The 27,360-nt window shown below is 41.4% G+C and overlaps 1 protein-coding gene and 1 long non-coding RNA gene across 3 annotated transcripts in view; one reads left to right on the top strand and one right to left on the bottom strand.

Moving 5' to 3' along the window:
• On the bottom strand, window positions 1–1,521 carry LOC130608913 (uncharacterized). Its single transcript, XR_008974668.1, has 2 exons — window positions 177–1,521; window positions 1–81 (listed from the first exon to the last, which is right to left on the bottom strand). It is a non-coding gene; the product is annotated as an uncharacterized LOC130608913 (long non-coding RNA).
• Window positions 1,522–2,551: 1,030 nt separating this feature from the next.
• XPR1 (xenotropic and polytropic retrovirus receptor 1) overlaps window positions 2,552–27,360 on the top strand; it is a 111,827-nt gene continuing 87,018 nt past the window's right edge. Inside the window, exons 1-2 of one of the 2 annotated variants that reach the window (XM_057427454.1) lie at window positions 2,552–2,723; window positions 9,969–10,020. In XM_057427454.1, the coding sequence (XP_057283437.1) occupies window positions 2,655–2,723; window positions 9,969–10,020 (121 nt within the window). In that variant the 5' untranslated portion in view covers window positions 2,552–2,654. The remainder of the gene's footprint in view (window positions 2,724–9,968; window positions 10,021–27,360) is intronic. The other variant, XM_057427453.1, reaches the window with a different exon arrangement.

Raw genomic sequence — 27,360 nt, 5'->3', positions numbered from 1 at the left:
TTAAAAATGCAAATAACACAGCTTCTTTTATTTATTCCTAGCTACAACAGCATGGGGGAAAATCACAATGCAAACTCTTTCCTGGAAAAGAGCGAGAGAGAAGAACGTGGCAGCCTGGTGCAAGTGAGGTATGGGGACCAGGATACAGACCTGCAGTGAAGGGACTGGGACCAGACCTGAGACCAGAAGCAACTGGGGTTGGCATTCCTCTTCTGCTAGGATCTGTTGAGTGCATTCCCCCTGCCTGCCCTCCAGCCCGGCCATGGGCAGATTGCAGCAGAGGCAGTGGTGGCCTTTCATTTAAGGCTTCTCCTGCCCTCTTGTCCTTTCTCCCCCAGCCCCTGGCTGTGCAGAGCTTGGAGTTTTGAAATATTTCAAGGGATAAGAAAGCCCCAGGTCCCAGCAGAACAGTGAAACACTGTCATGATGCTAAGCATGGTCTGAAAGCACGTCTGATAACGGGAGGCAGGGTTTTGTCAGTATTTAAACGGAGCTGTTGCTAGAGAACATGGGAATGGTGAGTAAGAAGGAGTCCAGCTTCTGCTCTGCCTCCCCTGCTATCATCTGTCTTTGTTTAATACCAGTAAATAGCATTTATTGGTATTAAATAAATAAGAGGCTTTATTGGTGGGTAAAAACTCTCTGAGAGACAAAGGGAAGAGGGGATCACTAGTTATTTTCAGTCCCTGATTTTGCAAGCTGTCATATCAGATGATACTCTCTTATCATGGTACATATTTCATGCAATGTATCCACCAAATAATAAAGACAATATTTATTCCTTAATCTGCTCTTCTTCCACGTGTTGCATGTTATCTCTGGAAGCCCGACAGCATTCAAAGCGTTGAAGCTGCAAAGACCCTCCTCTTGGCTGCTCCTGCTGAAGTCAGTGCCACTGATTGTGGCGGGAGCAGGCTCAGATCCTGAGTGATTTTATCTGGTACAAGCCTATGAAGGTAATGCATTAAAAAGCCAGTGACCTGCTAAACATAAGCCAAGCTGTGGCACAGTGGTTGGCTCACACTGAGGTCAGCATTGGGCAGGTTGCTGAGTGTGAAGTTTCAGATGAAGGGCACTAAAGCTCTATTCATTAAACGGTTTTCTGCAAACATAATTAAGAGATGATATCAGTGAGCATCACTGCTGCATGCGCTGCTGTCGTGCCTGGGTAAATCTGAGCCCGGGTAAGAGCCCTCACAAATCAGAAGACCCTAGGCCTGTGACAGGATCCCAATAAATCACCACAGCAAACGAGCTGTGCTCCTTCAGATGTCAGTAGGAGTGATGCTCCAGTGGTTGCCTGCAGTGGTGGGGAGGAATATTGCTGTTCTGAGGGGCTGGCAACTGTGACAAGATTCGTCCTTGTGTTGATACAAGCAAAAGCTAAAAACTATCATGTGAAGTTATGCTGGAGGTTGGGAGGCTTGAAGGAAAACCAGAATTAATCCCAACTGTAGCAAATTCCCAAAGTCTGGGAATTAGGGAAGGTCAAGATTAGGGCCACTGGTGTTTCTGGAGATAACCAAGGGCTGCAGCCCCAGTCTGAGCATCTCCAATTTGGTCTCCCACACTATAACACAGTGGATACTGAACCCTCCAGCCCCTGGGGTGTTCGTATTTCAGGGCTGCTGTGCCCCCACTTGAGTGGGCTTGCTCTTACAGTTGCCCTGGGTTTCCTCACTCTCCCTTGTTCAGCCCCGCTGTGCATGGCACCCTGTCAGTGAGCATGACAGTGGTGAAAGGGCAAGGGCTGTTGTAATCAGGCAACTTTTGGAGAATCTTTTTCCTTTCTCTTCCCCTCTTCCTTTTCCTTTGCACTGTCTTCTCTTTCTTCTCCTTTTCCCCAGCTTTCTGTGGCCTGTCAGCCCAATTTCTCTCCTCCCTTAATTCTTATTTACCTTTCTTGCATTTTCTCCTGTTCTTCCCCTCCATCTCCATCCTTGCTCTCTCCTTGGCTGATACCTCCCCATCCCCTCACCTCCTGCCCCCACGCACACCGTGCTACACTTCTTCCCATCCTCATCTCCATCCCCATCCCGGCCAACCCCAAAGAGTTCAGGATTCAAGCTGAGGCTGCCCCAGAGCTGCCATCACTTACGGAGGCGCTGGCCTGGAGGTCTAGAGGGACGGAGGTGACACGTTTGTGACCGAACCGACCCCAGAAACGAGCAGAAACCGCAAACCGACGCGGGGCGCCCTCCGCTGGGGGAGCCTTGGCGCCACCGCACCACCACCCCCCCGCCCCAGGCGGGCAGGGGCGGGGCTAATGTTCGGCCCCGCCCCCCCTTTCCCCCGCTGGGCCCGCCCTCCCCGCGCGGCGGTGGGTGGTGGCGGCGGTTGCCGTGGCGATGCCGCCTTGCCGGCGGCCGGTTGGCTGCTGGGCCGGCTGACGGCTGGGAGGCGGTGGCGGTGCGGCGGGACGGGGAAGATGGCGGCGGCGGCGGAGGAGGTGGAGGCGGCGGGGCGGCGCTGAGGAGGCCCGAGGCGGGCTGAGGAGTGGCGGGGCGGGCGGGCGGGGGCCCATGTGCTGCGGCGGCCCCCCCCCGCCCCCCACTACCGGCGGCGGCGGCGGCCCCTTAGCATCCAGGCGCCGCTGAGGCGGCTCCGCGGGCAAAGAGCGAGCGCGGCCCCGGCCCCGGCCCGGCGGCGGCAGGATGAAGTTCGCCGAGCACCTCGCAGCGCACATCACCCCTGAGTGGAGGAAGCAGTACATCCAGTATGAGGTAGGGCCGCGCCGCCGCTGCTGCCCGCTCCCCTGTACCGCTCGGCGGGGTTTGGATGTCCCCCGTGCCTCCTCGGGGCAGAGCGGTCAGTTCCCGGGAAGTGCCGCCCGAGCGGCATGAGTGTCCTCCAGCGCATAGCGGCCGCCAGCCGTGCCGGGGGTGAGAGGCAGCTCCCCTCCTCGGCGGCGGTGCCGGGTGGCCAGCAGCTTCCCGCCTGTATGCTCGGCTGGAGGACGGTGCAGAGAGAACGTGTTTATCCGCCCCGGGGAGAGGTTCCGGCTCTTGCCGCCCCCCAGAGCTCGGGACCGCGCGAAGGAGAAGCGCTGGGTGGCCGGTTAATGAATGAATTGGTGCCGGTAACCCTTCGGTGTGGGGCGAAGGTCAGGAGGGACGTGGAGCCGGAGAGACCGCGATCGGGGGCTGCCCAGCGCACGGGTCCCGGGCGTCTCCGGCGGGCCCGGCCGCAGCCCTCGGCGCAGCCCCGCTGCTGGCAGCGCCGTTTTTCAGCACCACCGCCAGTTCTCCGCGCCGGCAAGCAGAGGAAGAGTGACTTTGAGAGGCGGCTCAGCCTCTGACTGCGGCTCCAAGGGCAAGACCCAGGGGCGAGCTGGCGGGGTAGCACCCACCGCCTCTTAGCCGGAGGCCAAGCCTTCCTTTCCTGCAGGCGTTGCCCTGCGAAGGGCCACAGGCTTGTGTGGTAATGCTAACAGCTTACCTGAGTGACTCAAAACACGGCAGTAAAGCTGGCATCGACTGCCTTTTTGTTTTTTAAATACGGCTATGAGGCTTTGTACCTCGCTGTTTCGTACTTGCTTTCAGGTGAACCGCGCGAATCGGGACATTTATGAACGCTGTTTACACAAAGTTCTGCTGCATTAAGCATTAATTATTTGCATAATTCAGCTTTTCAGATTTTATTATTCCAACTATTTAAAGGTCACAATGTTTCAGATTTATCATAATGGTGCTCGACTTCAGTTTAACTAGGTGAAGCTGAAGGTGGTTATTTGCAGCAAAGCCATTTCCTATTTCATCGTTAGCAGTAAAAGTATTTGGTGCTAGTGATGTCAGTCTTTTCCACAAGTAAAAATTAAACCTAGACAACAGAAAGCTGATTATAGCAGACCCATGATCAGCAAAACTTCTTGACTAATTGAGTCAGTCAAAACCATGCAACATTTGTTATCATTTGAAGGCCTGTATTTTCTCTCTAGAACTATAATAGCAATTTATTTCTGATATCCCTATTAATCTGTCTGCATTTGCAAGGAAACTCACATATAACTTACCTTGCTTTGTTGTAATGCTGAACTTGAAAAGTTTATATCTGCTCTTTTGACTGTTCCTTTGTTTTCCTTTACCTGACTGCAAAGGAATGGATGTTTAAATTAAAACTGCAGCTGGATTTGACTTTAGAACAAAATTGCAATTTCTTTGAATTAGGTGCAGAACTAGATGACTAAATAATGCATCAGTCTTTGAGAGGAGGAAAACCATTGTCTTGATAAAGTACCAGCTTAGCTCTGCATCCCGTCTCTGATGCATTATCCGTGCAATAGTTGTTTTCTGTTCCTGGAAATGGGAAACTTGCCTGTCTATCTAAGAGAAGGTTTGGTGGTGGGTTGGAGGTGAAGGAAAGGAGGAAATAGCCAGGCAAAAGATTTGGCTGCATGCTGACCAGGCAGGTGCAGAGGGAAGGTAAAGGAAACCCCAGTGAATTATAGTGCCTTGATTAATGTGTGAAGAACTCTGCTGCTTGTCGGTTACTGTTTTCATTTTAGGAGGTTAATTATCAGATGTTTTAACTAGGGCAGTATCATGATGTCATTCTCCTTTCCCCCATCCCAATGCAAAACAAAGGTAGATTTCAGTAAAAACTTCCTTCAAGTTGTTACTCTTTCTAGACTTCAGGTAATCTCCTTGGATAGATAGCTTAATGTAGAGTGAATGAAAATTTAAAACCCACCCACATTTTTAGTAATAAGTTTCAAAACTCTTTGTTTCCCTTGCTACAGCTGGCTGAATGTGAGTCAACCTTCTGCTCATGCATATTACAGTGCTGGAATTGCCTGGCATTTATTATTCAATAACTGGTGGTCGTGAGGGTGTGGTGTATAGAAGGCTGGCGCTGCCCTGGTTTACTTGTTGATTATACTTGAGGCAAAAAGCATACAGCCCTCCTTTGTCAAGAAAAAATTGGTGGTGTTGATTAGCAAATGTAAAGGCAATAGCTATTTGTGTGCAGTATTGCTTACAGCATGCATCATAGTAAAATTAAAAAAAAGTATATTTAATAGCATTACAGTGTTTTTTTCATCTGACAGTTTATATCTTTTCCTTCTTAATTAAAACGGTAACCAAGCACTGTTTCAGAAGGGGATCTTGCTGTGTAGGATTTTAACTCTGAAAAGATTATTCCTGTTTCCAGGCACTTCCTGTGTCAAGTTCAAGATGCTGATAAAAAGACTACAGGATGGCAGAGGTGGCTTTCTTTAAGTCATTCTGCATCATAAAGCTTATATGTAGTCTTCTTATTTTGGTGTTATTTTGACTGGAGAGCAAGTAACTCAGGCAGTCAGACAGCCCCAAACTGTAGTAAGACCCAGGTAACCTCTAAGATCCTCACCAAACTGTCTTTGTTTTGATAGGATGGACTGTGGCTGCAAGGAGCCTTGCCTCCCATAAAGTGCCAGTTAGACTAGGAGTGGGATATTATGTGTTGCTGATAATGTTGTGTTTTGAATACATAAAAACATACTTTCATTTTCAGATGGTCTTTAACAATTTACAGTCCTCAGAGTTCTTACCATTAGCATAATCTTTCCCTCCAACAATAATCTGTTTAAGTATTATAATTGTGCTAGTAGGAGGTATGGAAGTTGCCTGAGCTCAGGGCAGATACTTGGTCAGCGGAAGTGCTTTAGAGAGAGAGAAATCCACTAATTTTCTTTAAACTGGGAAAAAGGAGGTGTATTTTGATAGCTGTGGTTTAGATTCTTTTCCTTCAGCCAAAGCTCAGCAGTACTGTTACGGTATGCCTGCTTTCTGAGAAAGAGCACTGGGCTTGTAGAAGAGAGGAAAAATGGTGACATACGCTGTTCTGTTTCATTCAGCTTTTCACAAAGGCATTTGCCATGGCTGAGTCAATGTTAAGATGGAGCTTTACACAAATTTTGATTGACTTGATTTGACTTTCCATTCCAAATTTCTGTTCTAAAGATTGTGTGAAAGCATGCAAATTCTATGTCACATTTACTACACAAACTCCATTCCTAACCAGTGTTTTTTGAAACCTAAGACAGTACAAGTGATCAGGAGGGTTTTATGTAAGAACTAGTGGCAATAACATAATACATGATCCCAATGTAAAGGAGCATTTCTACTGTTGAAGTACTGAGTGTCTTTATCAGAGTACTCCTTGGATGTGATTGAGTTTAAAATAATGTATTGACAAATGCTTAATTTGTGGAAATGCCTGTTAATTATGTTAAATGCTAAATATGCCAGTTTTAAACAACTTTTGTCCTAATTTCAATGGCTGTCATCAAAAAGCTTCCTATTTGTTAAAAGTAACGCTTCAAGTTTCTGTACTGGTTATCTTCTTTGTGCAAAAACCGCAGTGGTTTTAAGGGTGCGTGCCCGGCCTCTGAAGTGCTGGCTGCCGCACACATGTACCTGGGCACTCTGCTCCCCCAGCTGCTGCATCTGCAGTGTGGAGCAAGCATGTTCTCCCCATGCAACTGAGCAGTGACACATGGATGTGCCCTGACCTTGGCAGTGGTGAGATTTGCTCACCTTTTTTTTAGGGGATCTGGCAGCGTATCTTCTTCTGTAAAGTCAGTGGCCTTTTCCTAGATAAGTTACTGCTGCAGCATGCATTGCTTCTATGCGCTTCTTGTCTTAAAACCTTCAGTTTTGGACTATTCATTTGCTCTTCAGTTCCTTTGGTGTAAAGATAACATACAAAACCAAACAAATTCCCATATTTGTGTGTCAGACAACAGAATTCTCTTTTTCACGTAGTCAGTACCAATCAAATTTAGATAATTCTCAGATGAATTTCAGCAGATGCTTTTTTGGCTAAGAGCGTGCTTCACTGCATTTAATGTGCTTTTTTTTTGGGTTACTAGTTCACTGTTTATCCACAAGCCATGCTGTAGATTTCCTTTGCTCTTGTGTCCATCTCTGGACTGCTTTTTGGAGAAAGAGGAGAGCATTGTTCCATCTGCTCAGACTTCTAAATGGAAGCGTACGCCTGCATGTCTGGCTGATGGAAACTTGGTGGAGTTTTACAGTTGCCAGATGGCAGTTTTGTTTCAGTTAATCTGGCCTGAATTTGCTTATCTGGATGCAGAAGTCTGATGGTATTTTCAAAGAAAAAGTGCTTTATGCCTTTGAAATTGCAGCATCTGGGAAAGAAGGAGAATCAGAACGTCAGTTATTACAGGTGCAAAGTCCATGGGAGAGATGGGTAAAAGGTATGAGCAGGTTACTTTTATTCCTTGTTACGGAGACTCCAGGCTTTAAGTACTTTTGCCTTTGGAGAAGAGAAACGGGTTACTAAGTTTCAGAAATTAATTTCTGAGACACAGCCTCCATCAGGAAGTAGGAGGGGTAAATGAAACTGATATCTGAGGTAGCCTGCTTGCCTTTAGAGCCTCTCTTCCAGAAACAGGCTTTCAGTTTCTGGGAGGTAGCCAGTTCTGCTCGTCAAACCCTGCTTCATGATAGGCAGTTCACACCCAGGCTTGCCACCTCCTGACACAAATCTGTTGTGCTATTTCACTATTTGTCCTTCTGGGTGTTAGCGGACGAACTTAGAAGAGCATAAGCAGTTTGAAAGCTACTCATTTAAAACAGCATTTTGTTAGAGTGCTTTAGGGTTTTTGTCCTTGAATTTGTTCACTCTTAAGGTCTGTCAGGTGCATTTTTAAGTCTGTTTTCTTTCAGCCTTTTCTTGTTTGTTGTTGGTATTGTTCTCTGATACACATTTATGCAAGTTTACTGTGGGTCCTAAGTGTATCGCAGCACAATTTAAAATAAGGGAATAATCCTTTTTGTCTGGTTTTAGGGCAGAAAGAGTAAGAAACTTTTGAAGTTGTCAGCGATAGATAAGTTCTTGGTACAATAATTTCTAAAATTCTGTAACTAGAGGAATAAGTACTTTAGGTGTGAAGGAATACTGGACCTTTCACTTGCAGGTTATTGGTTTACTGTCATAGATCAGGTGAGCAGTAACAAAATCTGCTGTCCTGCAGCTGCCAGATTGTAATATATCAGTCTGCATGGGGAGAGGTCTGTGGGATGACTGACACCTTCAGCTTTCAAGACTGTTTAGTGCAGAACTCTCTCTCTGCTGTGATCCTTTTTTATTTATTTGTTTATAAGGGCTGATAAAACCAGAGATAGGAATTACAGTGTGAGTTTACCTCTGTGTGGGTTATGGGATGTCATTCTTAGTACAGTAGCTTTCAATTTGCTGTCTCTTCAGGTTTGTTTATCCTATGTTTTGTGGTTGTGGTTCATGGAAAAAGTTACAGGTAGGCAAGGGTGACAAGTGGGATGACAAAGGTGGAAGGATTTTTGACCGCTTGGTACATGGAGGCAGATCATGTGCCGCTGACCAGCGAGTGAGTCACGGGAGGGGAAAAAGGACTGAAGTGAGTAGTGTTCGAGAGGCATTTTAGAAAAGAACCAAGGATAGAGGAGAGTTCTGCCACTGGAAGGAGGATCATTTAGCAGAGACTCAGTTGAGAAAACAATTATGCAAGTGACCTTTGTTGGGACCTCTGTGGACTCAGGAGTCAGACCTTTGAGAGATGTCTGAGCTGCTGGTGTAGCCTTCCACCTAGGCTATCTTGTGATAAACAGACGTGTCCTTTAGACCTTATATTTACTTAACAGGATTGTAACCACCATGTTACAACAGAGCTGAGTTTTCAGCTGCTGAGTTTGTGGTTTTCTTTTTGCCTTGAGGGTATTAGGGTATTTGCTGTTTAGGCTCTGATGTTTTGACCTGGGGCATGATGACACAAAAGATGGTAAATGTAGAGATGTACCAGTATAGAAGTATAGGATATGTTGGGAAGCAGACAGGAGAGAAACAAACTAAAAAGACCTGAATGACTTCTGCTAGATTTCTGTGGGCTCAAAAGTGAGGGAATAAAATCTAGTTTTTGCAGCAGTTGCATGTGAAGCACGCTCATGTTCAGTATGTGCATTAAGATGCCCGTCTTTATCAGATGATGCAGGGTGAGTGTAAACAAATACTTTTGCAATAGGAGTGGGTCCTTCCTGGTGGCTTCTAATTCCAGAGTTATTTAAAGTTATTTGTTCAGCCATTGATCTGAAATCAGTTTAATTCTTGCTTGCACTTGTGATGTGTGAGAGAGCAAATCTTTAGTCTGTGACTGGAATAATAGCAGCATCTTAATAACTGTCTGAAAAGAGGCCTTTGGAAAAGGAGCTGTGATAAGGTTTTTGATGCGGTGCCTCTCTCCTGGCTCTGGTAACATAAGTGCTCAGTATTTAGCTGTAGGACCACTTTGCCTCCTAGTCCTGCTGCCTGCACTGCTCATCTCTTGCAACCAGCAATCTGAGTGTGAGTGAGCGGCTTGTTCTGTGGTAGCTGGGAGGCAGCTCACCATGCCTCTAGGACCTGAAGATTTAGTTAATAACTCTGGCTGGTGTTAATGTTGTCATTTAGTTTCCACCTCAAGAGAAGGCCATCACCCCTGGTTCCCTAATCTCCTTCCTCATGTTGTCTTCAGCTTTTAGAATATATCTGTATTTCTGTACTTCTATGTAACAGTGATAAGAAATCCCTGAGGCTGTTTTTCCTCCATTTGCCTTGACAAACTCCTTTGTGTCAGGCAGCAGTTTTTTGTTATTGTTGTTGGTGTGTGTGTGTGTATAGTGTTTTTTTTTTTTTTAATGTGAAACCTTTAACATCCTATCAACCAGGAAACATTTTTCCAAAGGAAGATGTTGATACAGTTACAGTAATTTTTATAGGTTAGTAAGGTATCAGGCTTTAGCCAGTAAACATGAACTTGTGTTTCTTTCCTTAACAAAAGAACATGCTATAGCACTGGCATCACATACCAGAGCTTTCTGTGTAAGTCTGGAGGATAAAACAGCATTAATTGCATTTGTTCTCAAGCAGGCGTATCAAAAGAATGTTATTTTTTTGTTTATTATTTTAAATATTAACTGTATTCTTTGTTCTTTCCCTCTCCCTTGCAGGCTTTGAAAGAGATGCTGTATGCAGCTGTGGACCAGGCCCCTTCTATAGAAGGTAAGGAAATTGTAACAGAGAATCATGTTTTTCTTGGCATTGGGTGCTGGACACATAGTCCTGCTACTTTCCTGTCCTCAGTCCTCCTAAACTGGTAAACTTAATACAGTGATGGGCAAATGCCTGGCCTTTCACAGCCTGCATGCTATTTTTGTTTGTTAGAACTCTTTGTCCTCTGTCATTAGGACAATAAATGTCTTTGTATAGTTCGGCACTTCAACAGCTGGATTCCTCCTGCTTATAAGGGCATTCACTGGTGGAAGTACTTTCTTCATCATTTGAGAATAGAGCTTTGTTTTCCTGTGACAGCTAGCCACTTTAGGAGATAACTGTGCTAGAGAGATACTGGTTTCTGGTTTGTTACTGGTGATTTCAACTGTAAGAGTCTCATCCTTTTGTTCTGTGTCCTCCATGAATGCTGTGCTACCTCTCGTATGTACACGAGTATATTTTCTTGTATGCATGTGTTTATTGCCACTGAGTTCTCCAGATTGTTTTACTGCAGCATTTGGTTTTAAGCTCACTGAATTTTGAATAGTTTGTTTAATTAAGTGATGATCTGTGCAAAATTTCTCAATAGAGCCCTTTATCTTTCTTCTTTTCATTGTCTTTGAAGTACTGAAGAGTTTTTGCCTTTGTGTTGCTTCACTCCCTCCTTTCTTGCCCTTTGTGTGGTTTTCAAGCTGTTTTTTTAACCTCCTTACCTTTATTATTTTTACTTTGATAGTAGTGCAATGTTAATATCAGTAACCTCTTTGGATGGAGCTCTGGGCTTCTTAAATATTTATAGAGCAGAAGAACAACTGCTGCCTCTAGCATAGTCAGTTGGCTAACATCAGTACTGATAGTCACTATTAATGTTAACTTATTAACTACTTTGTGTTGATTAGAATTGGGAGATGAGATATGACACTTATAATAATGTGGTTTTTTTTTTTCTTAATTTAACTCTACATTGTGTTTGATTAGACGTCTAAAACAAAAACTGCAGTAGTTAATAGATTAAGTTGCGTGTGTGTGAAGGGACAGTCTGTCCTTCTACTCTGTAGAAGTGCAATTTTAGCTGAAAACTTCATTGACGCTATGCTCAGATGAGTGTAATCTTAGTTGCTCTCTTGATTCAGCCTGCTAATTTTGTTAAATCTATCAACCTTTTCTCTAAAGTGCAGGTCCTAGAACTAGATTTCTAAAGGTTATGGTCCAAGCATAATCTAAAATATGAGTTATCTTTGGAAAACTGAGGAAAACGTGCCAGAAATACACTGGCAAAAGAGGAGAACCTTGCTTTATTTTTTTTTGAGTTGCAAAATTGCTTAAAATCCACTCACAAACCTTTTTCCCCAACAGTACAAAACCAGTTTTCTAGCTAAGAGGAACTAAAGTGTTTTGTGTGGTCCAAACTGACTATTAACAAGACACAAAGACAACTTATTAATTTTGTTGAAAATCCAGCATTAGTTTTATGTTAGACTGGAGCACTTAAAGACCCTTTCTTTCTTCTATCCATCAGTTTATTATTGACAACGGGAGCAAATGGTGTCTGTGCTAATAATTTTTTAGTCAAATGTCTGAATGTGACTTACTAGATTTTGCTTGTGGTACCTAGAATTTCAAGGCAGGATTTTTGTTGCTAGGTGTTGAACTCTGAAGTGTTGTAATTCAGCATTTTGATTTCTTTTTTTCAGTGCTTGTGATATACTGATGTTCTGTAATGTACTGTGATGTCTGTGTGTAAACTTATTTGGCAAAGGAAGAAAAGGTGAAGAGTAAAATGGTACAATATTATAGTTATGCTCTTTTAAATGTGAAAAGAATTTTAACTTGTTCTTCTACCTCTTTTGATGGTTTTAATATCTCAACAAAAGGAAAGTAATGACTGTACATAAGTAGAAAAATGTTCTATTTATTTTTGGGGGCTTTGGTATCTTCCTCTGTACAGTAGAAAATGAAGTAATCCAAATTGTTTTGAACCAATCATATTAAACTGTCTTCCCTGACCACCTCTAGGTAGAGAGCAGCTATACTGATCCCTTCCCCTTTTGTTCATTAAGAGAATATATGTGCATAGCAGTTGGATTATTTTTAAAGTTTGTTTTCAGTGTGCTGCTTCCCTCTCTTTCTCTCTACTGAGTCTGTTTTGCTTCTTAGTCTCTGGGTCCCTCTCTGAAAATTGTGTGTTGCTTAGGATGGGGCAGGCTATTTGTGCTGGAGTGGCAGAGCTGTCTGTATGGGCAGATCTGAGCCAGTGGATTCTTCTGTTGCCTATAGGAGTGCAGACGTGAGAGGGAGAATGGATGGCTTTCCATGAGCTGTAGCTTTAAGGAAGGCTTGTGCTGGAAATGGATCAAGACCAGGCATTTCTCCATGCTTGTCGCTTACTTCCTTCTTCTTTAAGCCCTTCTGTCCTTGTTCGTAGAAGCCTTAAGCCAGAGTTAGTGTACAACGGCATATAAACTGTGCCCAAAACATAGCTCTAGTCCCTATCAGAGGAGATGGAGCAAGTTCCTTGAACTTTGTGGGGGATGCATCAGCTATTGTAGGGGGCTGGCTGTTGGCCTACATGTTTTAATACGGATTTTGCAATGGATACTTCTGCGTCAATTTAAGCTTAGTGCAGAAACTACAGGACTGTGCTACTGAAAACCAGTTTATGAGCCTAATGTAATCTCACTTTAGATTGGTCTAACTAACCCTTTCTAGTTGATCACAGACATGCTGTAGACATGCACAGTTGATTTTGATTTACCTTACATGTATTGTAAGGCAGTTACATTGGACTGTGAAGAAAAGGGAGCTTTGTATACCAAAGCCTAGTTCTTACTCTGCTTGGCTGGATGTTCAATTCAGGACTTGTGAATGAGTTTCTTAGATTTCTGTTGCAGGATGCTTATTATGTCAGTTGGTAAGAATTGTAGGCATACAGAAATGCTTTGTATTCCTTAGTAGTATGCTGGGAGAATTTTGGAAAGTCTTTAAAATAAAAAGTGCTACCCAACCAAGGCATGCTGTATGTAGTAGGCAACGCAGTTAATAGGCAAACCATCCATCATAAATAGCTTTCACTGGGTTTGTAGTTAGGAATCTCCTGTTTGTGGTTGGGATGTGGATAAACAAAGCTAACTTCAGAATGTTAAACTCTGCAACTGATGGTGCTAGTGCTACTTTAGTGGATAAAGTGTTCCTGGGAAGAGATTTTGGCTCTAAATTGCACAATTTTTACTCTCCTCATTGTCTAGTTATATGGTGACTCTTGTGCTGCATTGAATTATACCCATGTCTGTCTGATTTTTCCTATTTTCAGGTAATAAACATAGACTGCAATGTTAAACAGAAACCCAGTAGAGATCAGTAAACAAAACCTGTCAAGGCTGTGTGATCGGAGGAGATTGTTTATAGCTGTCCCCTGACATTACTGCAAGGTGCTGTGACTCCCTGTGTTTCATGAGAATTACACCAGACCGTATGCATGTCTGTCTTTGCAGTTGCTAGCTGTACACACAGATTTCTTTAATCTGTTCAAAGATACAAAGTAGACAGCCAGGGGGTAAGGGGAAGAGAAATGTAATGAGAGTTTTCTGTATGCCAGTGTTATTCCTCCAGATGCTCATAATCTTTTTACAAGGCTTTCCCTGGTGAAACTTGCACCATCTTTCCACCTGAGTAACATCTGTACCAAATTAGTATTTAGTCTGTTAATTCAGTCTCATACGCATCATTGGAAAGTGTCAAATAATACTTGATTCCTAGAAGTATGATGGGACTTGAATTTCTGAAGAATTCTTTGATGTATGTTTGCTTTGTTAGCTGTTTGTTACATGCTGCTATTTGTGACTAGAGCAATCTGGATGAGCTGATGCTGCCATGATATTATTCTGAGCTTCTCAGTCTTCATGGCATGGCAGAAAGGCCTGCATGCAAGCGTGTCAGGTCAGTGTGGGCAGGCACTGTTCCTTGACTCTGAACTACCTTTAGAAAGAATTTATGACAATTTAAACCCAGCAAGTGCTTGTTTTCTCCAAGGTAGAATGTGAAGTATTGCAAAACCATAAAATACTGACCTCACCATATGCATGTAGATTTTTTTGCATTCGTTGTTGCTTCCTCTGCTTCCTGTCCCATTTGTCACCTAAGTAAAACAGGTTACTGGACCACTGTTGCTTGGAGTCCTCCCAATTATTCCACTTGGTGAGCAGATGTGTTGGTATCTCCCCAAGCTCCTTACGATGCAGCTTTTCTCAGCTGCAATGGAGATGAAAGTGTGGCTGTAAATTATTCATTCTGATAATCTGCTTGAATGGGCAGGGTCCACTCTAAATATTATTTCCTAGAATTATTTGTCTTTCATACACTGAAATTTAACCTCCCTTTAATACTTACGTAAACAAATGTTGTTTCAATATCAGATGGTACAAGAGTATTCTGTTGTATCCTCTTATGATGGAGATTACCTATTCCGCTTAACCCCAATCCTGAATTCCAGTGGTGTCTTTTGAATGAAGATCACTGCCGGTTGAAGGCCTGTGTGGGGCTGGAATGGTGTGACAGTGTAGGAGTGGAAAGTACTGGTGCTTTAAGGTAGAACTCAAACCCCAAATTAATAGGTGATGTTTAAATAACATTTGATTGGTAGGGGGCAAGCTTTAGTGGTAATGGAGATCTGCTGCTGGTACTTGTGAACAGATGACCATATGGATTAATTGCGCTGGATTAGAAAAGCAAGAGGTGCAGTTTGGGACATAGTGAGAATGCCAGCACTGTTGTTGTGTGGTTTCACCCTTGTTTCTGCTTTCATTTGCAATGCACTTACCATGTTAACTGACAGCTACAAATCTTTAGTTTGGATTTATTTCTGTTTCTAAACAAATAAAATAGTATTATTTAGGGTGATAAGTAGTCTTGGTGAGTAAGCAGGGTGTGGGAAATCATTCTTTTTTTCCAAAGGAAATTACGAGGCTGACAATATTTGTTTGTTATATGCAGACATGCTTTATAGCATTGATCAAAGGCTTATGGCTTGTCTGTATATGTACAGATGTCCTCTTCTGTTTCAAAATAAACATTTATTTCCAACTGTATAAGCTTACTTTGTAGTGGGTTGAGGTTTTGTTTATATGGGAATGTATAAGGCTTAAGGGAGTCTTCAAAAGAACTGCTTCACATCAACTACTGTGAAGCAGTCACAAGCAGATTAATGCTTTGTCTTCATTTCATTCTGTTGTTGCACACCCATAAAAGACATGGGGATCGTCAGTGTCCTTCTGAAGCATGCATGTGACTGAAGGCTGGTGTCCTGCACTGTAGATGCTGGTCCTTGAATCTGAACAGTTTGTAGTTCATCCTGAAGGCCTCACTATCTACAGCTAATCTCTAAACTTGAAAAAAAAAGAAAAAAAAAAAAGGAGTAAAAATCCCATGACAGTCCTCAGTTGGAGACCTGATGCCAGGAATAAAGGTCAGGTTAGATACATAGCTAGAGTGATTGAGAGTGACTTGTAATTCATAGTGCAGACAACTGGTCAGTACAAGTTTTGATTATTATCCCTGTTGCATAGACTGTAAGTTCTTAAGTTGTGCCATAAGAATACATTCAGAGCTGTCTTGGCAGCAGGGAGCAGCCCTTGCTGCTGTTACTAGGTACTAGTGTGCTCAGGGTCCTGGCCCATGTGCAGGTGCTGGTTCCTGTGGGCTGCAAGTTTGTATTTTTGTACCTGGCTGTGAACCTTTTCAGTTCTTAGAAACCACTTGCTTCAGGAAGTCTGTGGGAGAGTACCCCTGGTGCAGATGGGAGCTTCCCTGGGGCTCTCTGGGCTGGTGTGGGACCATGCAGGGTAACAAAGAAGTCTGGTGGGAAGGAGTTCAGCAGGTTGATCATGTAGGTTACTGTTTCTTTCTGAAGGAAGCTTGTGATTGCAGTTGGTTGAAACACTGGACTTCCTCACATTTTCCATTTACTCCATGGGCAGATCCTGGACTGATATGTCACTTCATCCATGTGCACAAGCCAGAAAGCTCGTGTTGTTACTGAGCAAGCTTTTTTTCCTTTTCCTCTGTCTTCTGAAGTCTTCTGGGTGACTTCCTCAGAAGCTCAGAAAGCTTTCAGGCATTCACATTTGGTGAAGAACTTGAGTCCTAAGTGTACCATAGAGTACAACTTCAAGGCTTAGGGACAGGCAGTTAATTCTTTTGCAGTTTTGTTCTGTATACTTTTTTTTTCCTTTTTTTCTTAAGCATCCTTTGATATTGTGTACTAAGAGGTGTTAAACACAGGGTAATCAAAGAGCTGTCCGTAGCTCAGGAGGTAATAGGGAAAGCTGGGCCTGGTAGCCAAGGCTGGCCCATATGAAAGGGCTGCACCTAAAGGCAGTTTTTGTTTGCAAGTCTGCAAGCTGCATATTGGTTCACCTGCAGAAAGGCTGTAGATGCTTCCGTAATGCTGTGTGTAGGGTAACAGCAACATCAGAAATGCTCAACTGTGCCTTTTTTCTCTTTTTCCTTCCTGCATTTGCTTTCCAGTAATTTAAAAATGGCAGTCTGCTACCTTTTTAGTGGTTAGAGGAATTAACAGTGCTTATAATTTAACTGGTGTGTGCAAGGTTTCATGTTAATGATCAAAACCTGAGGATTAGAAAATAGAGATTCATAAAGCTTGGAAGATTGACAGACAGCTGTGCTTTCAATGAAGCACTCCTGAGACAACAGTGAAACATCAAACAGCATTTTGGCTGTAGACACGAAGCAGCAGTGCACATGTATATACAAAAGGCCAGTATTTATTGCTTTGTTTCAAAAAAAGACTTCACTAGACATCTCAGCAAGATTTAGTGTGCGTGTAGGAGGCAGCCTCTGGATTTCTAGTTATCCTTTGGAGCTGTACTTGAAATAGGTGATTTGAATTATTAGACAATTAAGATTTTGGATGAGACTCTAGCTACTTGGTGAATAATGCAATATGAATTAAATTTGATTGGTTTCTCTTCTCTCTTTAAAAATGCATGATGTGGGCAAGGGAATGAGCAGAATATCCCTGGAAGGAAATCAGATTCTTCTACATCACAGCTGCTTGTAAGATGCCTTGGAAAAATGGCCAACCCGCCGGTACCCCATCCTGACATCTCTGTGTGGTGCAGTGGAGGAGCAAAGGCTGGCCCTGGGCACCCTAGAGTAGTCCTTTCAGTTGTGCTACCTTAATCTGCTGTAAGGCCACACCATGCTGTGGTTACCACAGTAATGGTCTCTGAACATGAGAAAGTCTGTCTCTTTCATTAAGTAATTTTAAAATTAGCAAGGATGTCGTAAGAAGGCAACCCACATTTGAATGTTTCCTTTTCCTGATTCCTGAAGTAAAAATGAAGGCTAGTTTTGTGTTCACCTATTGGTTTGTTTTTTTATACAGTATATCTTGCAGCTTGACCCCTTTCTAGTAAAAGTAGATAATGAATTAGTCTTAAAATGTAATTGTGCTTTTTGTAAATACATAATCTTTAATTACAGTGTAAAACTGCAGAATAACAGCATCTTAGTTTTACAACTCCACAGTCAAAAAAGGAGGTTAAAAATATATATTTTATTCCATTTATTATATGGCCATTTAGTTAATATATTCTAGATTGGTTTATGCTACTTATATTGAGTTTGGTAAACTTTTTTCCCTGAATTAGTACAGCCTAAATGTAAAAGTCCAATCCTATGGTTCTGTTACTCTGAGCAGCTTCAAGAAAATTGCAGCAAGTTGTATATATAAAGGATATTTTACTATCATGTCATATGACAAGAGTAACTATAGCTCTTTAGTTGTAAGGCAGTAGCACTTTGAGAGTTGTGTGTATTCAGCTAAAAATCAAAGAAAAATATAAGAAAGTACATAAATGTAATTTTAAAAGTAATTACTGCTCTGTCAAGGAAGGTGACTGGTTACTGCAGCAGGCACAGAGTACCACTGGAATGGTGCAAAGCCTGCAGGCCAGCACACCCCATTCTGTCTGCTTGCAGGCGCTGGCCCTTGCGTTGTGCACTCAGTAGCTCAACTTCCCTTCTGCAGAGGGGGAAGCCTTGGTTATCTCCTAGGAATGGAAAAACCAATTTCTACTTCCTGATGAGAAGCTGACAAGCTATTTGACTTAAGAAGAGAGTCAGGCAATGTGATTGGTAAGAGGGGAATTGCATGCCACAACATACCAATATAAATGCAATTTATTTTGCATGTGCTATATAGCTCCAAGCACACATTTAGAGCGTGTGAGAATTCTTTGCATGCTGAAATATGAACTCTAAATAGCAAAAAGAGGCAAATTTAGCATCCAGACTGTTTATAGTCTTGGTTTTATTTTTACTGTAATCATTTAGCATGCTTTTATAAATGTTCCTAATGCATTTGTGGGGCAAAGTGCAGAGAAGCTGAAAAGATCAGTGTGAGTGAGCTGTTAATTCGGGATCTATCTTGTCCCATGGTTGCAGACTTGTTCTGACATTTGGCCAAGGCTGTTGTTGTGGTAGCACCTTTGGTGGTGTCCTGTCCATCACAGCTCTCTGGAACTCCTCACTTCTGAGATGGAGCAGTTCAGTATCACTGGGCCTGCCTAGTGGTCAGTCCTGTAGTGTGTCAGCTATATGGAAAAATGGGCATCATTGGTCTAAACCGCTATTCTTTGTTCTCCTTGTTTCCTATTCTAGCTAATTGATCATTTATAGGAGTTCAGTGTGAATAACTTTGTATTTTTAATCCTGTGTGTTAGGTTATCAGCAGCATTTACAGTGTGGTTGTTAATCTGAACCCAGGTATGCTTTTTAAAGGCAGCTCCCTTAAGAGCATAGCTGTAGGAGTGAGTCACAGACAATGCAGTAAAATGGGATAATAATGAGCAGGATTGGCTAATGTACTTACAAGGTAACTTCTGTAAATAGTTTAATGGGGTTTGGCTTGTACTTCAGTGTTTTGTATGACACTGTCTTCTATAATCAGAGGTAGCAATTAGAAAGCAAGGAAATAAATAATCTGAAAGCCTGATTAGGCATTCTGTGTTACTTCATAGTCCTTTGTATATGCCAAATGGTCCTTGAGCTCTGCTCAAGTCAAGCCAATAAGACTTGTTTATGAAAACTTTGTGTTTCACTGGATAAGTCAGTAAAATATGGATTGTGAATGAAATTTTGAGGAGCTGGAGGCAGAAAGGTTAGAGACAGGATGTCGAGCTTGTAGGGTTTGCCACACTTCATGAGGCCCATCTGCTGTAGTACTATCTGTAAGGTAACTGCTGGTTTTGGTGAGCACTTAAGGTTTTGCAAAAATACCCCATATTAGGTGTGAGTTTTAGCATCATCAGCAATGGGGAGCCTGCCACAGCTTTGATACTGTTCTCTTCAGCAGATGTCATCTTCATGGTGAAGCCTCAGAAAGTGGCAGACCAGGGGGGACAATGAAGTGAAGAGGTGAAGAGATTCATCTGTGTGCAACCAATCTGCCAGGAGTGGGTCAGGGCCTGGCCCCAAGCTCTTTAAGGGGCTGCAGTGTGCAGTGGAGCTTGCCAGGCTGCTTTTGGTTCCTGGCTTATGTTTCTGTGTACATGTGGACAGTATTCTTCCCCAGCTGGTGTCTTTGGCTCTGGTGTTAGCTGCACCCATGTCTTCTTACAGGGGAAGATTATTTTGCTACTGCTCTAGTCTCTGAGGCTTTAAAGGTACTGACAGAAAAGCTTTCAAATCTGCCCCTTCAGTTTTAAAAATCAAATTGCAGCTCAGCTGGAATTGGTCTGTACCAATTTCCTATTCAGGTTCTTCTGCTTTCAGCCAGCTCCTATAGATTCAATTCCAGCTTTTGTTCTCAGCTGAACTGATTGAGCTGGGTTGATGTGGCTGTATGCTAATGCAGTGTTCTAGATGTAGCAGATGTGCACCCGCTCGCTTTCTGGCTGAAGGAGGAATTCAGTGTTGGAAGGTGCACGATCTGGTTTTGGACTTGCCTAAGCACAAATCCAAATAATGAATTAGTCATCAGACACGAAATTCGTTTCCCTGGGGTCATGAAGAAGGAGGCTGGTAAGCCCAGCTGTCAGTCAGGAATTGCTGATGCAGGAGCTGTCACCAGCTGAGAAGGTTCTCCCCACCCCTGATAATACAGTAAGGCTAGGTTGCCAAATCCTTTAGTTTGGTATTTCAGAAGCAACACAAGTGCTTTCCACCGTGTGCTTAAAGTCTTACCTAACTTAAATAAAAATGTTAACTGGTTGTTTTGAAACCAAAGGCAGCAGACCTTAATTGTAGCAACTCTGCAGTCCTCTCTTCTACATGTGAGACAATCTTACTGAGTCCTATTTATATGTTAAGCAGGGTTTGCCCTCTTCCATCCATTTCAGGAGTGATTTCATGGTTACTGAGGTATACAGGTGATAATGGGATGAGTTTGGGATTTTTCTGCTCCACTATCACTTTATGACCTTGGCTACTATTCTCAGTTTGTTTTTTTTTTCCTCTCTTGTTAGCGTTCAGCTGTAGCACATAGCTCAAGGTGGCTGGTCTCATGTATGATAATAATTTTCTGAGATATTTTGAAGCTTTACCTATCGAATAACGAAGACGAATTATGGCATTGTGTGCCGTTTTGTACATGACTAGCTCAACATCTTGTTTGAGATTTTCACTCATGCAGTGTTTTACTCTTTAGACTAAGTATAAAAGGCTGGTGTAAGCATTTTTTTCCTGCCTTATGAATTTCCCTATTACAACTTCTGCGTATGCTGATCCCTTGGAGAGTTGCTGTTATGGCTTCTAGCCAGCCTGTCAATTTTTTTCTGTTACCTTTGCTGGACAAACACCATGTGCAGTAGCAGATAAATGAGTGATTCTCTGCTGTAGTGAGAGGAAGTGATGTAAGACCTCAAGTGAGCTTTTGAATGACTTAGTTATTTTAAAAATCTGAATAACAATGCTAAAGCTTTCCAAATATTAGTTTTAGTTTGCCTGAACTTTCTGGTATTGGAAGGGCTTGATTTTTATCAACTGCTATACTGAATTAAAATATTGCAGGGGTATTTATTATGAATATTGCAAGAAGCTGGCATTAATATGAAACTGTATTTTATACTTGCATTCTTTTCTTTGAATATTTTGCAATTACTGATTATGTTGCAGTTTGAAAACAGTCTTTTTGTCGAAGTGTAGGCTGGAGAATGGAAGTGTTCAGTTTCCAGTGCTCTAATATGGTAGAAACTCTATACCAATTACAGGAGATCCCACTTGAAATATTCTATATCGAAATAAAAAAGAATTTTAGTGTTAAATATCACAACTTCATTGAGTTCTCTTACAAATAAATACCCACCAGATCTTAGTCTTCATGTGGTCCTACTATTGTGAGATTCTTTTAAACAGAGAAAGTAAACCCCAAACTTTCTCAGAGTTTCAACTGATGTCAGTACAGGTTTTCATCTTTTGGGAGTTACTTGTAACTGTAACCCAAAGAGGTGGTATTATTTCAGTTTTTTTTTTTTTTTTTTTTTTTTTTTTTTTTTTTTTTTGCAGATGACAACTTTTGGCTGTAGTGGAATGTAGAAAACTGCCACTATGAGTTCTCTTCCCATTGTTACATTTACTCTTTTTCCAGCCCTTTGGCTAGGCTAAGCTGATATGCCTTGGACTGCTTAAGAACTGGTGTTTTGTCACTCTCTGCTTTTCAATTTTAAGCTTATTTACAGAAATTAGCAAAAATGAGGAAGTACTTGAAGTGCTATGCTAATTTGCTTGTGTTGTCTATGGTCAAAGTTGTCAACTTCTCTGTTTAAAATGTTTGAGTCTTATTTATGGATTAAGATTTGCTTTTTGTTTTCGTTTGGTCACACTATTCTGTTTTTAATCTTTCAAGACCTACATTGATGAGTTTGTTTTAATACTGAGTCCTGTTTCTGATCTGCTCTGCTGTATTGGAAGTGAGTGCAACTGCTTTGCACTTGCAGCTTCTGGATTATGCAGCACTTTCGGTTTTGCATAACATTGTACTGATCTTTGATGGACTTAATTTATCTAGGTCTTCAGTTTTCCATGTTAGAGGGTGAGGAGATTATTTGAATGGAAAACAAAGGCTCAAATGGCTATTTGAAACATAAAGCAGAGAGCATGCCATCCAAGAGTGCATTTGCTGGTTTTTATCCGGTGCCTCTCTTGTACACTATGCTTGGTGGAATTATTTGTTGATGGAAGGTTCATAGTTCAGTTGCAAAGACTGTGGCAAAGAAGAGGCGGAAAAGAGGAAGCAGTGTTTGCTCTCTGGTTTCATATCTGTGATGCACCGTGTTTTCCACCTACCTTCAATTAATCTTCTGTGCTTTCCTTCAGTGTGTGGTCAGATCCTCATAAAAAGTATCCAATTTAATAAGCATTCTGTACATACATTTATTTACAAATATTCTTGATCTTTAAGGAATCCAGTTCTGTTACTTGCTGCTTGTTGCTCACTTTCAGGCTGCAAGATGACTGACTGCAGAATTTGACGGCTCTGTGCATCTGTCTGTTTAAAACAAGCAGTTTTGTAGCTGATCAAAGCAGGAGGATTATGCTGCTGCTGTGGAACTAAACTGGCGAGGTGGGAGAAATGGCAGTTCTGAAGCAGGCCTACCTGAACTGATGGGCTCTTTAGTGTCAGAAGGATAACTTGGATAATTTGCTGTTTGTTTTTTTGGTTTAGGTTTAGTATTTTTTGAGATTTTGATCATTCTGTTGGAATATTTATTCTTACGTTTCAAAGCCTAAGCAACTGGGTTACTTTTAACAGAAATCTGTATTGCATATAGCTCTATATGCAGTGTAAAGTTTGTCTTTACCTCGCTGTAAGCAATATAGGGCATCCTCTGTAGATGTGGCTTTTCAAACACTATTCTTATATAGAAAATAGGGATTTTGTTTTGCACACATGTATTCATACTCTGAATGTAAAACCTGGAGAGTTATGTCTGTTTTATTAAACGGTGTATTTATCCCAGAAATGGAGAAGTACCTGAAACTAGCAATGTTATGGATTACATGTACGGATTACAGTTGCCTTCTGTGCTACAGGTAGGCAGTTGGGTTCTGTCTTTTCTTCCCATATGTTTCTGGTTTTATAATTTACCAGATATCCTCACCTAAATGGTGTGTATTTAGGTAACTATATACAAAGGCAGCCTTTTGCTTCCTCTCTAGTAATGCTTTTTATTTACCCAAAGTGCGCCTGGATGTGTGGTAAGAATTTGTTATCAGCCAATATAATCTTATTAATGTAAAAAGAAATAGCTTATAGAGCATGAACTAGAGCATAGAACTTTTCACATGTTTTGCATTTAAGCATTTTAATTTCTGGTGTGTTTGTTTTACAGTTAATCTGTGGATGTAAATTTAAAATTATTTGCAAAATACAAAGTACAAGTAGTGTTTGTAATATCGGATCTTTTTTTTATGGCAGATTCTGTTTAATAGCTTTCTCTTGTAATTGTATTTTTTTTAATAGCTTTCTCTTTACTGCATAGTGAAGGATTTTATGACTGAAATAGGAGTTGGTGTCTCATTCTTTTGACAAACTGGTTTTGAGTCTGTATCTTGCTTTTATAGACTACAATATTTCTTTTGTATTTTTTGGGTAGCTAGTTTAGTGTCTGGTAGATGAAGATGCGTGTATATTCCATAGAACTTTAGTTCAAGTGTTTGAACTTGGATTATCTGCAACGGCAGGGGAGTAGAGGAGGAAGAGGAAGAACAAAAAAATGTGGTTTTGTTTCTGGACAAGGAGTGAGTGCCTGCAGAAGGCATGGTGCTTGGCAAAGGAAAAACCCAAGACTAATGGTGTTGAGCTGTTTCACTCCTTGTGTTCATTAAATCTTGTAAAACTGTTGGAACCATGACTCTCTTACAGTGAAAAATAAGACAATGTGAGTAAACTCAGAGCCTTTACTGTTCTCCAGTATAGATGACGTTGTTTTCCTTAGAATTGTTAAAATAGGTCTGCCTCTTAAGTAACAGCCAGATTGCACCTCATTCCACGATCCATTACTGCTGCTTTTCTTGGTGTCAAAGTTTGCTTATAATGAACTTAATTTTAAGCTTCCTTAGCAGTTGGTGCTGGCAGAGAGCAAGGACATGATAGTCTGCTTATTAGAGATTGCAAGAGGGAGTTTTGTCCTCCTGCTGCTTTGTGCTATGCATCACAGGTTGCCTGTGGTGTGAGGCCTTTAGGTTTTACATCTTCCACTCTGCCATGGGTCCAATAGAATTTTAGATATTTCACTGGGTATTTGGATTTAAATTTTTTGTATTTAACCTGTTTAAGGTTTGGCTTTACTCATTCTAAAGCACTTCCTTTTGGGGGAGGGGTGGTGTTTGATTTGGACTCCATAGTTAGCTTTAATCAGCAGTGTGGCATTAAGAACTTTATCTGAGTACAAGCTTGAGGATTTAAAAAAATCTTTCTGCGTTCTCTCTGTTCTTGTCATTTGTGTATGAAAGTCTGTTGGAGCTTTCTCTGATGATGCTGACACTTCATTTGAATATCTTGGAAGTGATTTCTTATTATAAGTGAATTTATCCTGTGGAAGAAACTTTAATAATATGGTTTTATTATGGCTTTTTTCTTCATTTCTTCCTCATACCTAGTTGGAAGTTCATGAAATCTGGTAGAGGTTCCAAGACCCTAAAGGACTTGCAATGTTAAAATGAGTCATTAACTATTCTAATTATATGACTTCTAGGGCATGCCTGAGTGCTTCAGGGCAAATAGGTATAATAACAGATACATAATACCTGGCCTGAACGAAGGCTTCTCTTTAAATGCACCTGGGCAGCTGGTGCGACTTAAAAATCTTATCAAAAAGAAAAAACAAAAGGCACAAAATATAATGATTCAGGTACACAGGTGATGATACACAGCCACTATATATGGGTGTTTTTATTTGACAGCTACCTATTTGAAGGGCTGAAAAACTTGCCACAGAGCTTCTTCCCAAGAGTTAATGGAGGAATTGGTTTGTTGATGCTCTGAGTGCTCCTTTCTCATATTGATAGCAATAGAGACAGTTTAATAAACTTTTTTATTTACAGCTCCAAAGGCCAAAATATTTTCTCTGTGAAGCAAACAGATCTATATTTTCATGTGATTGATGTAGGCTGATATGGGCAGCTTTTGAAATTCAAACTGCAGGCAGCTTCTGACATCTGTATTGCAGGTAGCTTCTCTGAGGCGGACTTGTAGATAAGGCTGTTGCGTAGGCCTCTTGCAACATTTAATGTCAGAAGGCTGAGCTAAGATGTGTTAATTTTATTAATGAAAGTAAGTTTAAGCAATAATAAAAGGAGTAGTTATTTGTAAAAGTGCATTTTCAAGAGCAGTAGACCTGAGTCTCTTCAGTTTATCTTTAGTTTGTGTACAGGATGGGAAAATGTCATTAGCTGAAACCAAGAATAACAAAAGTGTAATTTCCTTACAGTAGAAGAGAAGTTCTTAATCTCGTGAAAGCCATAATGTCAGGATCCCAAGAAACTAGCTTTGTGGGAGAAGTTATGTCTGATGGCTTGTCTTGATGGTAATCGTGTAAGAGTTAGGCAGCTCATTGCTATTTCTAAACAGCAGTGGAGTAACCTTCTGTTAGGTTCAGGTGGCAAGTGGCTTTCAGCTGTGCTTTGTTACTGAGTGCTGAAAGGAAAGCATGCTGGCACTTTAGAATTTGTTTGGATTTGCTAAAATGGAAGTTTAGTGCACATTATTAATTTGTTGTAGGATCAGGCATGTCTTTTGAAAATGCTTTTGGAAGGTTTCCTTTTCGAGTCTGAGTGAGGGATAGAAGTTATTGATACATCTGTAAACTGAAAATAAACCTAAAATTGAACCTAAAAGTAACTTTGTTACTCTGTCTGCAAGTGGTCTTTTGGAGTCTTGAATGGTGCCTACAGGGAGTAATGGAACTGGTCCCATTGGAACTAGTATGAAATTAGAACTTTGCAATGCAAGTAAGATCTAAGGGCTAAATGCTGCACCACCACCACTCCCCCCGTGCTAGTGGTTGTTTTTTGTTTTTTGTTTTGTTCCTTTTTTTCCCTTTTGCCACCCTGGAATAGAGAAGTCCCCAGTGACATTTCTCAAAACACAGAGTGCCCTTAAGAAAAATGCTCCTGTTAGAGATTGTAGGATTCTGGAGTGAGCCATGTGTTGCTGCAGTTTAATACCCACAGGATACAGAGAGGCATGTAGAAAACAGCTCACATTTCTCAGTTGTAGGCATGATCTGTTTTTCTTATATTTCTTTCAGAGAAACAATCAGGCTCATTAAGGTGATTGAGTAAGGCAGTTTTCTGCCATCAATCTTTCTGAACACCCATATATGTAGCATGCAGTCAAATCCATTAACATGCCATGACCCTGTGCTAATTGTTAAACTCTGCTCTTTGAACAGCTTGGAACTGAGGTAGGTGCACATAGATTAGTGTAGTAAGAATGACTCCCTCACAAATGAAAAGATTTAATTTGATAAAAACAGATAATAATGCTAGCTCTCACTCTTCAGTTGTTGATTTACCTGAGTATGTCATTAATGGTATTAAAAGTTATTAAATAGGAGTGAGGAAGACATGATACAGAAAGTGAGAAAATCAGTGCATCATCATATGATTCTATGTAGAATGCTGGCCCTGTGTCAGGCTGATCCATAAGAGAACTCATTTAAAACTTATTTAAACTATTCGGCATACAGTTCACTGACTTTGGTAAATGAAGATGAGGCTAAAATGAGCACATTCAAGTTTTCAGATAAACCATGGGTTTCACATGACTATGATATGAGTTACTCCAGTACAGTGGCAGTAAGTGCCCAACTAGACTTGCTAACTGAAGGCAGTCTTTCAAAATCTAGTCAAAAGCCTAGTGAGAACTATATACAAATACATTTTACAGAACCTCTTTTTTACTGTTTTATAGTAGTAATGTGAATACCTGCTTGAAGTAAAAATATGTCTGAAAACTTCAGTACATGAACTTCAGGAAGAGTAAGATGGAAGGTTAAGATGACCACAGTGACTAAAACATTGATGGGAGGCAATGCTCATCTCCGGAGTGATGGATAAAACCCATGCAGCTTCATTTAGAATGCATTCCTATGGTGCTGTATTTGGGTCATGTTGCTGGACATCCATGAAGACAGAGATCTGCTCTTGCCATGGCAGGAAGCCTGATGTTGTGACACAATACTCTGTTTGAATCTCTGGTGTTGCTTTGGATGCTTTTGGTTGGTAACTTTCAGGAAACTTTTTTGAAACTTCTTCAGACAGCTCTAGCTTCAATGGATATTGAATATTATTTGTCCGATGCAAGCCATCTGTTATCTGTTTTGGCAG

This window comes from Pezoporus wallicus, unplaced genomic scaffold (assembly GCF_028554395.1).
Source record: "Pezoporus wallicus isolate ANWC-B61680 ecotype Strahan unplaced genomic scaffold, APGP_CSIRO_Pwel_v1 scaffold_7107, whole genome shotgun sequence".
Taxonomy (NCBI): Eukaryota; Metazoa; Chordata; class Aves; order Psittaciformes; family Psittacidae; genus Pezoporus; species Pezoporus wallicus.
Note: the sequence above shows the minus strand (reverse complement) of the source record. Positions and strands in the feature narration are given on the sequence as shown.